At 35.8% G+C, this 14,833-nt stretch overlaps 1 protein-coding gene across 2 annotated transcripts; it reads left to right on the top strand.

Moving 5' to 3' along the window:
* The first annotated feature begins 665 nt into the window (after window positions 1–665).
* LOC123682164 (uncharacterized protein CG7065-like) lies at window positions 666–14,773 on the top strand. 2 transcript variants are annotated; one of them, XM_045620612.1, is made up of 15 exons: window positions 666–819; window positions 1,155–1,285; window positions 2,352–2,681; window positions 2,738–2,908; window positions 2,965–3,241; window positions 3,338–3,557; window positions 3,917–4,177; window positions 4,289–4,544; window positions 5,885–6,366; window positions 7,558–7,955; window positions 8,015–8,274; window positions 9,428–10,289; window positions 10,693–11,016; window positions 12,676–14,409; window positions 14,464–14,773. In XM_045620612.1, the coding sequence occupies exons 2-14, from the start codon at window positions 1,205–1,207 to the stop codon at window positions 13,560–13,562; spliced, it is 4,809 nt and encodes a 1,602-aa protein (XP_045476568.1). In that variant the 5' UTR covers window positions 666–819; window positions 1,155–1,204; the 3' UTR covers window positions 13,563–14,409; window positions 14,464–14,773. The 2 variants fall into 2 exon arrangements, with proteins under 2 accessions (XP_045476568.1, XP_045476569.1); XM_045620613.1 differs by lacking the exon at window positions 1,155–1,285 and having other exon boundaries at window positions 667–819.
* The last annotated feature ends 60 nt before the right edge of the window (window positions 14,774–14,833 follow it).

Raw genomic sequence — 14,833 nt, 5'->3', positions numbered from 1 at the left:
AGCGGTGTGAAGTAGCTAGCAGCATTACGTTGTCAGAATTGCCGAAGATACCCGAACGAGAGCAAGAGCTCAGTGGCGTGTTTTGAAGCATAGATTTGAATTAATTAATGGAATGGAATAAATGGTAATATCGGAGAATCTTGCATTTAAAACAGTGGAGTCACTCAACAACACTCTGAAAATGAAATTTTAACCTTTATGCCCTATAGTTAATTCTTACAAATATCCATGAAACTATTCATCATACGTCAATAGGAGAATTGACGGTTGAAATTTCAGGTTGAAACTGATTTTCTTCCATTAGTGTATGTGGTTTTTTCATTAAATACGATTTTCGAGTTTGATAACAACACACCAATATTTTTATGTGGACTCTTCTTTCAATAACCAATTCGCCTGAAAATTTACAATTTGGATTGTTGTAGGAACTATCTAAACTTTTTCAAGTTGTAAATTAATAGTTTTAAACATGGGAATTTCTAGTACCATCAAATTTAGAATTCCTATAATAAGCTGCATCAAAACTGTGATACACGCCACTGGGACCAGCACTCTTTCGGGTATCTTCGGTATTTCTGATAGCGGAATATGACAGTTAACTTCACACAGCTTACTGTGACAGATTTTGACAATCTTGTGAACTTGGTGAACTTGACAATTGACATTTATGGCATTTATGCTTTTATTCTGCCATTTCGCTGTTTGGAATGATTATCTGCTGATATTGAATGAATCGAATGCAAGATATTTATTACATTACAGATATTACATTTTAGAGTTAATGAATAATGAGCTCTTCTCTTCACATCTTTCATTAAGGTAAGTTGAATTCCTCACTCGATATTGTGAGTTTTTCATATATCCCTAGTGAATATACCTCTCACTTAATCTAATTTGTATATGAATCTTTACGAAAATATGAACTGAAAGTATCTTTACCTGTGAAAATAAATAGTTGGTACTGATACATAGTCTCAAATTTGACTTATTACGGTATTCCCGATCTAAAAGTGATATAGCGTTGAAAAAGTATAAATTGATGGGATTAATCTGAAGGTAAGTTCGGTTATAGTAAGTTCTGGTATGTCAGCTTAATTCCTTCTACAGGATTTGTCTCAACTTACATATCTAATGGTTTAATTGTAATTTCACAGGAATTGAAAGATATCTACGATTTGTGTGAAGTGATAGTGATACAGTGAAAATGGAGCCTGCTGCACCAGGAACAGAGGACGACCCAGTTTGTACTCAAGAATATCAAACCGAGTTCAAACCGACCAAAAAGGTAAACTACTTGTTTCAATCGTACTGTAGAAATTTTCTTATAATTTCTTGTAATTTCAAAGGTAAGTAATACTTGGTGTTACTGTTACCAATATGATTTTGATTATTATTTCATAGAGAATGTAACCTCTCTGAACTGTCACTAACCACTACTTTGATGTGTGTTAAACTTTGGCTAGTTATTCAGCTACTCTCATTTGGTGTTGTTCATTGTGATAAACTGAAAGAAGCCAAGTATACAATCCTCCGGTAACACCTAAATAAATGATAAAGATTTTTTTAAATCATATTTTTCCGAAGAAATCATCCAAATGAAGATTACTGAAAGGCATTTTGCTTCAGGTACACCAATAAAAAGAATCATCTGAAGGTTTCCAAACCTTTTTATTCAAATGTTGTATTATAGCTACACTTAACACATTTACTACAAAATACTCTTCCTGATATCGTAAACAAATTATTTCCTTGATTATAAATCTAGAACGGTGAAATTACACTTGAAAAGTTCAATGTCGGATCATTTTCAAATTATGTTATGAAACTTGTTCACAACATTCTTCGGGTGGTGTAAGTGAAATGTTTTGTGACAACTACAAAATAATGCAACCACAAAAAGAGGTTGTGCAATATCATATTTTTGATATTGTCTGAAATAGTGAGTTTAATTTCTTCTAATTGAAATACACAAAATGATTTGAGCCAAATTTGGTTCAACTCAGTCATTAGAGAATCCTAGATGGGAGGATATATGAAGCGAATTTCATTTTGAAAATAGCAAAGTATAATTATCAAAAGTTGGTTATTCTCCAACAGAAACTATAGTGAAATTATCTGAAATAATAATAATTTGAAGCGCTTGCTCATGGAATTTACTTCATTGTTTTATATGAAGTAGAATAGATTATTATCTCATTTGAAACACCCATTCGGACTTCATTATCGTATTAGGAAAATTCTAAAGACGAAATCGAATTCCACAAAACAAAATGAAACTATTGATCCGTTTCGTCTTCGTAGAATAAAAAAAATTTGTAGTCGATATTCAACTGATAATTCGCTTGATCTAGGACGCCGTAGAGGAACAAGCACTGTCGAAGAAGGCCTTTCTACCTAATGGAACCTACGGCAATATCTTCTTGCTGGAATATGTACAAGGAGCACCGCACTGGTTCTGTAGAGTATGCGAAAGGCCTGTTTTTGGGCAAGTTTTTAATCACGAACTTGGTAAAAGACACGTGTCGAGATTGAAACTTGGCAAAAACGATGACGACCACAGGGATAACGAAGGAAATGGAAAATCGGCCAAGGGTCCTGGAATTGAAGTTGTTATTGCCCCTGGCGAGCCTTTACCTCCAGGTTTTGAGGGGGAGGTTGAGCCATCGCAAACAATTATTCAGGTAATATATTCTAGACAAACGAGTCTTGAGGGTTATTCATAAATTTTGTATTTTAGGAACGTTTGGATAAATTCAATGCAGGACCTTTGGTTGGATTGGAATACTTGTTGGAGCTTATAGATTATGACCCTTCTAAGGAGCCTGCGTATATGTGCATCCTTTGCCATAAGAAGGGGGATCCCCGAACAATTTTGACACATCTGGCGAGTTATAATCATCAGTTGACTGTAAATAGACGATTTATGGTATATTTCTGGTTATTAATATCGATTTTATGTTTTAGTATTTGCAAAAACACTTTCCGACTGCGTATCGCCATATAGCACCGTATATGGTGAAGGGGTATAAGAGAAATTGGCAGAATGGACTTCTCAAGATTGTCGAGGCCATAGAAGCGACATTCGGACGTTTGAAACCCATACAAGTGGAAAACGCTAAATACAGCAAGGATCAAATGTACTATGTGGAGATGGTCGCCAAAGCAAAACATTTCAGCGAATTATCAGGCCAAACATTTGAGAATGTAGTTACAAAAGAGGAGCTGACCAGAGTTCACGAGAGTGAGTACATAATTAATCAATAATAATTAGTTTTTTCTGCAGTTATTTGAAATTTTCGAGTTTGAGAATAGTTGTTTCATAAAACATTTCTTTCAGTACCAAAAGGTATTGTAACAACAACAGCAGTTATAAGTAAACCAATGAAAAGGAAGAGTCCGTCCCCACCTGTTGTTGCCAAACCTATGAAGAAACCAAAAATGCCAGCTGAAAATAAATCGAAAAGAAGATCTCTTTCCCCTGTGTCTGATGTTTCTAGTAGTGATCTAGAAGACTTTGATGTCAAATCTCCTAAAAAACCGATCAAATACAATGAGATGTAAGTTTTTTTTTTTGTTAAGGACCAGTTTCATAATCCATGCGAAAGGCTTCTTTCAGTAAAGACCGCTTTATTAGAAAGTCATCTTTGAAGGAAGCTTAAAAGTTGCTGCGGTTTTCTCTAAATTTATTCTCTCAAAAATTGAGTCTGAAAAAAAAATTCAGAGATCCCCTCACTGGACAACAAAGTCCTTTTTCTGTAGATTAGCTTTTCGAGGATTTCCGACAGAATTGACAAGATTATAGGCTTAAAAGATGAGACATTGTGATTACTTCTGCTTGCTATTGGTATCATTACAATTTCGGCAGTTTTGAATTGCGATGTTTGAAAATGGCATTCAATAAGAATAGTTACATTAGTTTCAGGAGGCCCCCGGTCGAGAGAAGTCAATACACAAAAAGAGAAGGCAACATGCCTTGGCAAAAGTCGAGCTACCGGAAAGATAGGCCGCAACCTGTAATTGAGAGGACCAGGGATGAAAAGGTTGAGAAAATGGAGGAGTACAAAAGATTGGCCAAAGCCATAGATAATCAGATGGAGATAGTTCTGAAGAAGCACAAGGAGAATCCCGAGAAACATCCCAAGTATAATGACGAGTGGAAAAAATTCTGGAATGCCAGGTATGTATTCGATAGTTTAAAAAAAAACCTTTCCATCTATCGACATTGAAAATAATCCCAACTGCCGACATTTTTGATGATTTCATTTGAGATATTTCCGAACTCGTTCAGGTACAAGGAATTGCAGGCAGAGGGGAAGAATGCCTCTACACACGATTTCAAACCGGAATGGATCGAGTGTTGGAATAAACGAATGTTGGAATTGCATAAAGAAGAAATAGTATCCAGCAAAGCCGCCCTGAGAAAGAGATTAGGCCTTGGAGAAGAACCGGCTCCGATCTCGTTCAGGATTGGAGAGAGGCGAAAAGCCCAAGGTGCAAGCTATAAACCTACCCCTACGGCTGCCCAACCCGATAACGATCCCGAGGTAAATATATTTTAACAGGCCAATTGAAAAGTCCCCGGTCTAACATAGTAAAACACATTTTTTTGCCAAAATTCGATTATTCAACATAGTTGCCTTCGAGGGCGATATAGCGATCTTCTACCTTCTCGTTACCATTTTTGTGGTATGATTTACTTTTGACTTCGAAATAAGCCTCAGTTTCGGCGATTACTTCTTCATTGGCACCTTTTTATTCTTCAAATGAGGCTGTTATTTAACAATTTCATCCTTAAAACGAGCCAATAACGCTATATAATAATCGCTGTTGATGGTCTAGTCCTTTAAGTGGTAATAAATGAATATTATACCTTGCGCATCCCAGAATACTGATGCCATTACATTGCCAGCTGACTGTTGTGTTTTTCTTCGCTTTGGATTCGATTCATGTGTGTAGTCCACTCAGCTGACTGTCAATTGGACTCCGGAATGAAATGATGGAGCCATGTTTAATCCATTGTCACATATCGACGAAAAAATTCAGGTTTTTTGCACTTAAACAGCTTCAAACGATTCTCAGAATCATTAACACGTTGTTGCTTTTGATCGGTTGTGATCTCGCGCGGCACCCATTTTGCACACAGCTTTCTCCTGTACAAATATTCGTGAATGATAAGATATACACGTTTAGATGATATCTTCACAATGTCTGCTTCTCGATCAACTCCACTTTACGGCCATTCAAAATTATTTTATGAACTTTTTTGATTTTTTCGTCGTCCACTGCGTTCGCCGTCTTCGTTGCTCATTATACCACGTTTAAACTTAGCATACCAATCAATGATGGTTGATTTTCTTGGTACAGACGCCGGAAACTCTTCGTCAAGCCAAGATTTTGCTTCAACTGTATTTGTTCCCTTCAAAAAGCAATAAAAAAGCACACGAAATCCTTTTTTTTTCCATCTTTTTTCAAATAACAAAAGTAGCTACACTCACAACGCAATATTTCACAAACTAATGGTCGGACTGCTGTCAAATTTTGACACGTATCATTTGAAGGTTGGTACTAACTAAAAATCATATGGATTAAATACTAGCACCGCCATCTGTGCATCAGTCCGGGGACTTTTCAATTGGCCTAATACCATCTATTGCCGGTAATCTGGCGCTGAGGGACTATTTCATTTATTTATTTTTATTTATTTATTTATTAAACGGCAAGCCAATTTACAATTAAACAGAAAGATACAAAGTAAAATACATGTGCACACATTAATGTAATCATAGGATGAAAAAAAAAAAAAAAACATTGGTGTTTCTTCTCTTCTGTTATTTATTTTAAGACCTGTTGTCGACTTTATATTCACAAAAAGTCATCTTTACAGGTAATAGTGATCGATGATACCGAAGAAGATTTGGTCTTGAAGGGAAGAAACCGATCCAGATCACCGGTCAAGAAGAGAGATCACTCTCCCCAGTTCCGAAGGCGGTCGCCTGTCAGGAAACGCAGCCCCTCCCCTTCCCGCCAAAAGAATTCCCCCTCTCCGCCATCTTATCGTCGCAGGGAGCGTTCTCCACCCACTCGTCGTAGAGACTCTCCTCTATCTCGACGAAAGGAGTCCCTGGTCTCGTCCCGAAGGGAGTCGCCCCCATCGAGAAAGAAAGAATCTCCGAAGAGACAGCTGTCTCCGCTTTCACGAAGGAAAGGCTCGCCGTTTTATCACAAGGCCCCTTCGCCCCCTACTAGGCTCAGGGAGGATAAATTGTCCCCTCCGAGGGACAGGTTCGAGAGGACGAGGGAGAGGTCCGAGGAAAGATCGAGATCATCGAGGGGCAAGTCGAGAGAGATCAGTTGGGAAAGGGAAAGGTGAGTACACTGTTGAAATAGTGTCTAGAATTGGCGTGCCTTTTTTTTTGGTTATTTCTTATAGGGTATGGTGCGTATATCGCCGAGAATTTCAGAGCGGTTACTAGTGGTTTTCAATGTTAGAGGTAACCTGCTTCGTATTTACGAACCCTTTGACACTTGTCAATGATCAACTAAATTTCTCATTGACAGAATTTTGGAGGTTATTTTTTATTTATTTATTTACTTCTTTATTCTTGACCTCTAATACAGTACAAGTACTGGTGACAAGGCCTATTTAACAATATACAAAAAAATAATACTATATAATATTCAAAACAACAACAAAGTTAAACTGCACAAAATAAATGTTTCAGGTACAACTTGAGCTTAATATTAAAGTTTTTTTTAGTTCTTATATACTTTATTTCTGGTGGTATTTGGTTGAATGCTTCTATTGCTCGGTAAATTGGGGAGTCCTGGGCTTTCTTTGTAAACCTGAGTTCACTTCTGATGGTACCTCTATCTGTTATAACTATGCACATCCTGTACTAGTGTAAATCTATAATTTGACTTTATATAATTGTTCGTCACGCCATGAATCAGTTTAACTTGTTCCAATTTCTTTAGGTTATGAATGTCCAAAAGTTTAGTGTCCTTATATAATATTGATGTAGGTGTTAACATGCCATAGTTCAATAATATCTTTATAGTTCTATTTTGGAACACTTGTAGCCTTGTTAATAATGTATTTGATGCATTTCCCCAACAATTAATGAGGTATCTCAGTCTGGAGGAGATCAAGCTGTGGTAGATCATTTTTTTGTGTGTTATAAATGGTTTATCTCTTTTAATTTGTAAATAACTAATAGTTCTTAATGACTCTGAAGGGTATTTGTTTCATAATTTAAATGATAAAGTTTTTGAGTGTCAGATGTCATGGAAAATATTCATAAACAATAACCTGAAAATTAAAATGACAACTGCCAACCGGAGTGGGCGTGGTTACCGAACCTAACCAGAATAAAAGTACAGTTGCTCTGGTGACACATAACTCACCGAAATTTGAGGAAATAGTCACCGGTTTCTGAGGAATTTGACATATACGGACCGCCAACTTACCGACCATAGTAACCAAGGTGATATACGGAGCATACCATATGTGTAGATCAGTGTGAGAACAAAATACGATTTTTTCTAATCTGTTTTCAGAGAGAGACGTAGGGATTATGACGAAAAACACTGGGACAGACCGTACAGGGGTAGGGAGTATCCTTGGGAGCACGATCTTCACCCCGGTTTCAATTCGAATCCGTACGCTCCCCCAAAAATTCTGAGGGACGTAACAAGAAAACCCGTTTTGACTCCGGAACCTCCATCGTATTCAGAGATATCGGAACCAATCGAAGACGATGGTGACGTTAACATAGTTGCCGTTTTGAGACTACTGACAGCTTTAGAGGAGAAGTTAGGTTCTCTAGGACCCAAAGTCATCGACCTGCTTTCCCAAGCCTTGGCCATGGAGAAAAAGGTGCCGAACAGTTCCGAAGAACTGTTGGACAGCGAAATGAACTGCGTGCTGTTCGAAACTGTAAAGGAGAAGCTGAAAGGTAACTTTTGCGTTTTGATGAAGTTTACCAATTCTCGTTTACACTTTTCTATATTACAGGACAACTTCAGGCAGGTTTGGTGGATTGGATTCAGGAGAAGGCCTTTAAAACTGCCATTAGAAAAACGGCAAGTCTGATTCATGAAGCTGGAGAAAGGAAAAAGCAGAAGGAAGAAGAAATGCCGAAAAAACCGGTAGTCGTACCTGGTATTGGAAAAGTAGACAAGGGAAAAATAGCTAGACAGATAGCTAATGCTTTGATAGCTCAGGGAAAGACGGATGTTACTCAAAGTGAACTCGAAGAACTCATAAATGCAGTGGTAAGTAAAAAGGCTTAATATAGGGTTTTCCAATGAATTATGCCATTTAAGATGCTTATAATGGCAACACTGTGTAAGAAATGTCAAAAAATAATACAGTGTTGCCATTATGACCATATTAAATTGTATCATATTGAGAATTTATTTATCGATGTCCTCATCTTTCGAGAATGATATTCTTTAGTTTGATACCAAAATATTTTATTAAGGCCCAGTTTCACCAAATGCTTTAATCTAGACTTGGCTCTTAAGTGAGGCCTTAGATCACCATTAATGTAATGTAGCGTTTCACCACACTCCAAAGCGCCATTTAATCGACCAATCGCGATTTAGAACTAATCGGCCATTTTCGGAGGATTATAACCTTTCAAGTTGAGATTAATAATTATTTATCAGTGTGAAACTCTTGTCTATGTAATTATTTTTCCGGAAATTTCTAATTTTTGGGTAAATTTTATCAAAATTTGACTATATGTATAGGCTCAATATTTCCCATTTAACATACAAGTAAACTTTGTTTTTGTGTTTTATGAAATTTATTGCAAAGAATAATTTATTGATATGTTTGATTGAAATATTATTTAAGAAGCAGTTAAACTTGTTAATAAAAATAAATAAGTTAATAAAATTACTTATATAGTTTTTTTCCAGAATGTGTGGTTTTGTGAAATGGGATAATTTCTTTTTAACTTCTGCAAGTTTCCGACATTTCGAAGCACATCACTCGACATTTTCGGCAAAAATTAACTTTGTCTTTGTTTACAAGATGACAAATGATTTGAAATGTTATGAGTTATGAATGAATGACACCTGACACCTAGCGCCAATGGTGGTCATCACTGCTAATACGATACAGAACACTATATAACTTTTTGTTCACAACGTTGCCAAATGGTTTGACTATATAATCGCGATTTGGTTAATCGCGATCATCTTCGGACGGGTTGATGCATGGTGAAACAGAAAACACTGTTAAGCCTGCTTTAGTAACAAGCGGAGTTTAATCAATCTGGGATCAAGTGCTGTTTGGTGAAACTGGGCCTAACTGTGCGGAGAAAACTCTACAAGATTAAATAGCTAGTTCATACGTAATAAACGTATTAATTTTTAATTCAATTATTAATTTAACGTAATAAATAATGAAAAATTTTAGGTTGGTATAGCTGAGGCGCAAAAGAATAGCTCGGAGCCTTTGACAACGGCAAGTTTCTTAGAAAAATTAGCCGCCTCGCAACCAAAAGAGACTAAACCGACTATTGAACCGAAGGTGGAACCTGAACCAAAGGTGCAGCCTGAACCAAAAGAAGAAAAAGAAACCGTTCATAAACTTGAGGAGGACATAGAAGTTTCGAGTAGTTCCCAAGATAAAAGTACAATAAATATGGAAGGATTATCTGATTCTGATTTGGAGACACTATTGCAAAACTTCAAGGACCTCTCGAGTGATGAGCAGGTCGGTCTTATAAATTACTTGAAGAAACTCGAGGCAAGGGAACCAGAAAGAGTTGAGAAATTGAGAAAATTCGTGAATCTTTCCGAAAGCACTGATGACAAGGATAATACGGGAAAATACAGTCCATCTACGGCAAAGATAGAGGATTTTACCAACAAAGAAAGTAGTGAAAAGAGAAATGACGAAATTAAGGAAGATAAAAAGGATTTAAATAATTTGGAACTTATCAGTATAGACTCTGAAGATGAATATTCGTTTGACGATGTTGCGAAAGCTGTGTCACAAAAAGTGATAGAGAACGAGAAGGAACAGAAGAGATTGGAACATAAGAACTTGGAAAATAAAAACCTGGACGATGCAAAAGCTTTTATTACTTCCTTGATGAGTTCTTTGAACAAAACCGTTTCTCAATCATCAACAACAACAACAACAAATTCACCAGTTGTTTCTAGTGTCACAACCACCAACAAGGAAAAAATAAATTTGATTTCTAATATTCCCATCAGTTCAGTTGACGTTGCGAATTCTCTGAGTGGAATCACAATGAGCATGTCGAGTCTTGGTAAGTTTATTCGGATAGCACTATTAAAGGGTTTTCCAATAGGAATGAAATGATTCAAAATGGTTATAATGGCAACGTTGAGAATGATTTTTTGACATTTCTTATGTCATTTATAGGTTATGCCACTCAATCATAGAAAGATCCTCCCATTTCTATTGAAAAACTATATATAGATTCGTTTTCACAGCAACTTTAACAAGTTTATGGCAATTTGAATTTGCAATTCTTTCTGATCGATTTTGAACCTATATGTACAGACAGTAAATTTTTGGGTAAACCAAACCTAGAAATGTGCATGTTCGAACTTTAGAAAGTAGATAAATTATGTTCGGTGTTTTCCACAACATAAAATTCGAAAATAACCTCTGGGAAAAATTCAAACTGGAATTATTGAAAATTTCAGGAAATATACTTGGCAATGTTCAAAGCCTAACCAATAAGGCCCAGGCGGTTCAACAACAACAAGAACGTCAGCCGGAACTGAAGTTGAACATTCCGATACAACCTTTAAAACCAAGCATTGTCCCCTCGGCTCCTACAAACAGTTCGAGAAATCCTTACAATGACTTCGACATTGCGGGTCAGAGAGATCAAAAAAGTAAAACTGTGAAAGGTCAACCGAACAAGTCTTACGACGAGTTCAATATAGGTCCAATACCGCAAGATGTGAAAGATGATGTCAGACCTCAAGGACCTTCAAGTAGCAGACTGATGGATAAACCTCTAGGTAAGATTATTCTATGAAAAGAAAATTATCAATATCTGATGATGGGAACATGAACTGTTTAAGTTGGTGACACTGATATTTTCTTGTTAGTATTTTTTCTAACCAGCTCTATGACATAACATACTTAGTGACATTTGAGATGCATAGAAAACCTGGTGGGTCTACTTATACATGTATAACTTTCAGACAAAACAGGAGATTTTTCAGATTTATACCTACTTGATTTCGAAGGATCGTGTCTTTTCAGATGGCGCATACATCGTTTACATTTGACATTTCTCTCAATTCTCGACTCTTGTGAACCAAGGGCGTAGATCTTTTTTTTCTTTGGGGGGATAATCGAAAACCAAATTTTTGACGACAACTTTTACTCATATCTGTAATGTTAAAAAAAGAAGTTAGATAACGAAGTTTGAACCAAATTACTCAAAATATTTTTTTTATTACTAATTCGGTTGTTCTTATCTTATCCTGGGTGTTCTCAAATTAGAGTTACGAAGGAAAATGAGAAATTACTTGGATAATTTTGAGAAAAAAAAGTTTCATGAATATGAGCACCCAAACGCTTTGCTTTCAATATACAGGTTGTTTCTAGTGTGTCGTACTTTTTGTGATGCTTATATCAGTTTATCAAATATTTATTAATCTTCGCTACAGATTGGGTAAATAAATACCAAAACTTATAATTAATGCATTCATTAGAGCTTACTAGCTTGATCTTTATAATAATTTGGATTTTCCTGGGGATTACTAGAGATTTTTTCTCGAAATCGATAGCAGATACGACAAAACTATAACAAACCAAAAAGTGTAGTACTGGACCAGAGTTTTTTTCTACATTTTTCTAAACTAACAGCCATTCACCAAAATATAGTTTTGGAGGAAGGAAGCAGGCATTCTTCCAGAAAATATATCACCCTGTAGATTTGCATTCAAAATTAGCATATCACATAGTGAAAACTTTAAACTGGAATATCTATGGCCAATTCAAATTAAATATCTTGTGAAGGGAAGATTATACGAGAAAAAAACTTAAACTTTAACACATGTATATCAAAATTTGGGGACTCATATTATAGGACTTTTTTTTTTTAAATGATCTGGAAATCTGTCATTTTCATTTGTATATTCAATTTAGGAACACTGTGTAATTACCCCCAGAACAATAATATTTTATATTCTATGGTCTGTCATTATATTCCATTCATTTGAGTAAAAATTCGATATGAACTGAATTGTAATTTATTGTGAATGTTTGCAGTATCTAAAATCAGTATTTCCTCTTTAAACGGCACCTGGCAGATAACGGGAATTCGAAAATTTTTGAAGAGCGCCCCCTTACAGAACTCTGGTGAAGCAGAACACCAAAGCAACTGGTGGGTCTCTCAAAAAGTCTGAAATAAAATCGAATCAGTAAACACACCAGGTTTTCTATGCATCTTGGTGACATTAGAAGTGCTACACAAATGTCACTAGTGACATATATGACAAACATATACATAGTGCTCAAGCGCCGTAACTTTACAAAAAGTTAGATTTCTATCTCTTTCCAATCTACCTTTTTTTCTTTTATTCCTCGATTTTATTCTCATCCACTACTGTTCATTACTCTAAAGTCAATATAAGCTATCATAATTATGCGACGTTGCGTTTTTCCAGGTTATTCCGATTTACCTCGATCTTCAAATTCACCGTTTCCGGAAAGGATACCCCAATCAAATACAAATCTACCATTCACGAACTTGCAAAGGAATCCAATCAGAGGAACTGCCATTCAAGACAAACAGTTACCACTGTTCTCTAACAATCAGTTTCCTGCAAAGGGTGGCCCGTTCCCTGACAAATTCCGAACTGGGGGTAACAATTTCGAGTTGAGCGGTGGTAGCAGAGGTGATCTCGAGCCTAGGACTTCCGACTTTAGAGCGGGGACATCTGACGTTAGGGGCGGTGTGGGCAATTTCAGGACTTCTACAGATTACAGAGACGCTCCAAATAATTACAGAGACGCACCGAGCAGTTACAGAGATTCACCGAATAGTTACAGGGAGGCACCGAGTAGTTACAGAGACGCTCCGAATAGTTACAGAGAAGCACCGAATAGTTACAGAGATGCACCGAATAATTACAGAGATGCTCCGACTAGTTATAGAGATGCACCGAATGATTATAGAGATGATTCAAATGATTATAGAGACGCTCCAGATGATTATAGAGATGCTCTGAACGATTACAGTGATGCTCCGAATGATTACAGAGACTCCCCGAATGATTATAGAGGCGCTCCGAGCAATTACCGAGGTGGACCATCAAATATAAGGGGAAATGATTTCAGAGATGCTAGAGCTTCTCAAGGAAATAGTAAAAGCACCGTTGAGGACTCCAGAAATAAAACGAATGACTATAGAGGCGGTTTTGGAAATCCAAGAGGTGGTCAGGCTAATAAAATGGGGGGAAATGTTAATTATGGTAATCGGCAAAATAGCTTTCCACCTGCACCTAGATATCCTCAGCAGGGTAATAATTTTAATGCTTACAACAAGTGGTAATTGTTTGATGACAAGTTTATTACATCAATTATTAATTCGGATTTCACAGTTTAAAATTTGTTAACCATCGTTTTGCAAGTTTCTTCCATATCTTTCACATTTCTAGCTTAATTGGGGGAAAAACGTGGTTTGCCCAAATTTTTTTGTGGAATATGTTATGGTTGCAAAGTGATATTCGTACTGTTTTCTTTATTATAAATCTCGGAGAAGAAGAAATATTGAGTTCAATTTTAATGTTAATCTGGCTTACTTTTCTTTATTTCTCAGTCATATTGTAAAATACCTAGTAATGATGTGAATTTTTTTATATAAATTTTCTTTCAAACAATCTTCTGTTTGAGGAAGCTTGTTAAGAAAGGCATAAAAATATATTCAAAATAAAAAGCATCTTGTTGAGCTTTTTCTGTGATGTCCTGCAAAGTTAAAGCTATTTTTCACCCTTTCGAGATCAATGGAATTGGAAATTTGGGCTCCAAAGGGTTAATCAAACCCAATTGATTCTCATAATCAATTAATAATAGAAAATTAAGAATGAAGCTAGTCTTATTTTTTATTAATAATATTTATTTTTTTTAACCTTAATTGTATAATATTGTTATAAGAAGCGTATCATTCGAATATTTTCTTGGCTTATATACCAAAAATGAATGATTCATTAAATATTTTGAAATAGTATTGAATTCTTTTTTTTATTATTTTTCTTAGGTGAGGCCATAAAGTGAGTATAAAGTTCTGTGTTATCTATGCATTATGTCAAACTTATGACAGTTCTATGAACTGAAGGTTAGATAATTGTCTAATACAAAATAAAATTGAAAAAAATACTCAAAACCTAATTGTGTTTAAGGTGAAATAAAACACTAAAGAAATAAATTGGTTCTAATATATTCGAAATTTACAGGGACTAATTTTAAACAATTCATTATGTGGTTTGAAATACTACCTAGTATGGGTATAATTCTTAGCTTAATGGCTTTGCCCCATGGAGCACTTTATGTAATGAGCCAAGTAGTTCATGGAAATCATTTCCGGAGATCCCTCGACACACCAGAACTTTGTAGACAGTATCTTAGAGATGAACGGTTAACAGGATCTGCATATAAACTAAATGGTCTGGAAACTATTCCAGATGCTTAAATTTTCGAACAAAAACAAATTTTAATTGTTCATTATTAGATGAGAAGTTGTATGTAATATAGATTCGAAAAGCCGGCCCCTTGTATTATTTGAAAACATTTTTTAAATGATCGTCTCTTAGGTAGGTATTAAAC

The sequence above is a fragment of the Harmonia axyridis genome, chromosome 6, assembly GCF_914767665.1.
Source record: "Harmonia axyridis chromosome 6, icHarAxyr1.1, whole genome shotgun sequence".
Lineage (NCBI taxonomy): Eukaryota > Metazoa > Arthropoda > Insecta > Coleoptera > Coccinellidae > Harmonia > Harmonia axyridis.
The sequence above is the reverse complement of the archived record's forward strand: the minus strand, read 5'-3'. Positions and strand labels throughout refer to the sequence as shown.

Coding starts and splice junctions, on each gene's coding strand:
- LOC123682164 (XM_045620612.1), top strand. CDS start 1,205: ATGGAGCCTGCTGCACCAGGAACAGAGGACGACCCAGTTTGTACTCAA. Junction 3,558..3,916: donor CCGATCAAATACAATGAGAT/GTAAGTTTTTTT, acceptor TAGTTACATTAG/TTTCAGGAGGCCCCCGGTCG. Junction 7,956..8,014: donor TGTAAAGGAGAAGCTGAAAG/GTAACTTTTGCG, acceptor TCTATATTACAG/GACAACTTCAGGCAGGTTTG.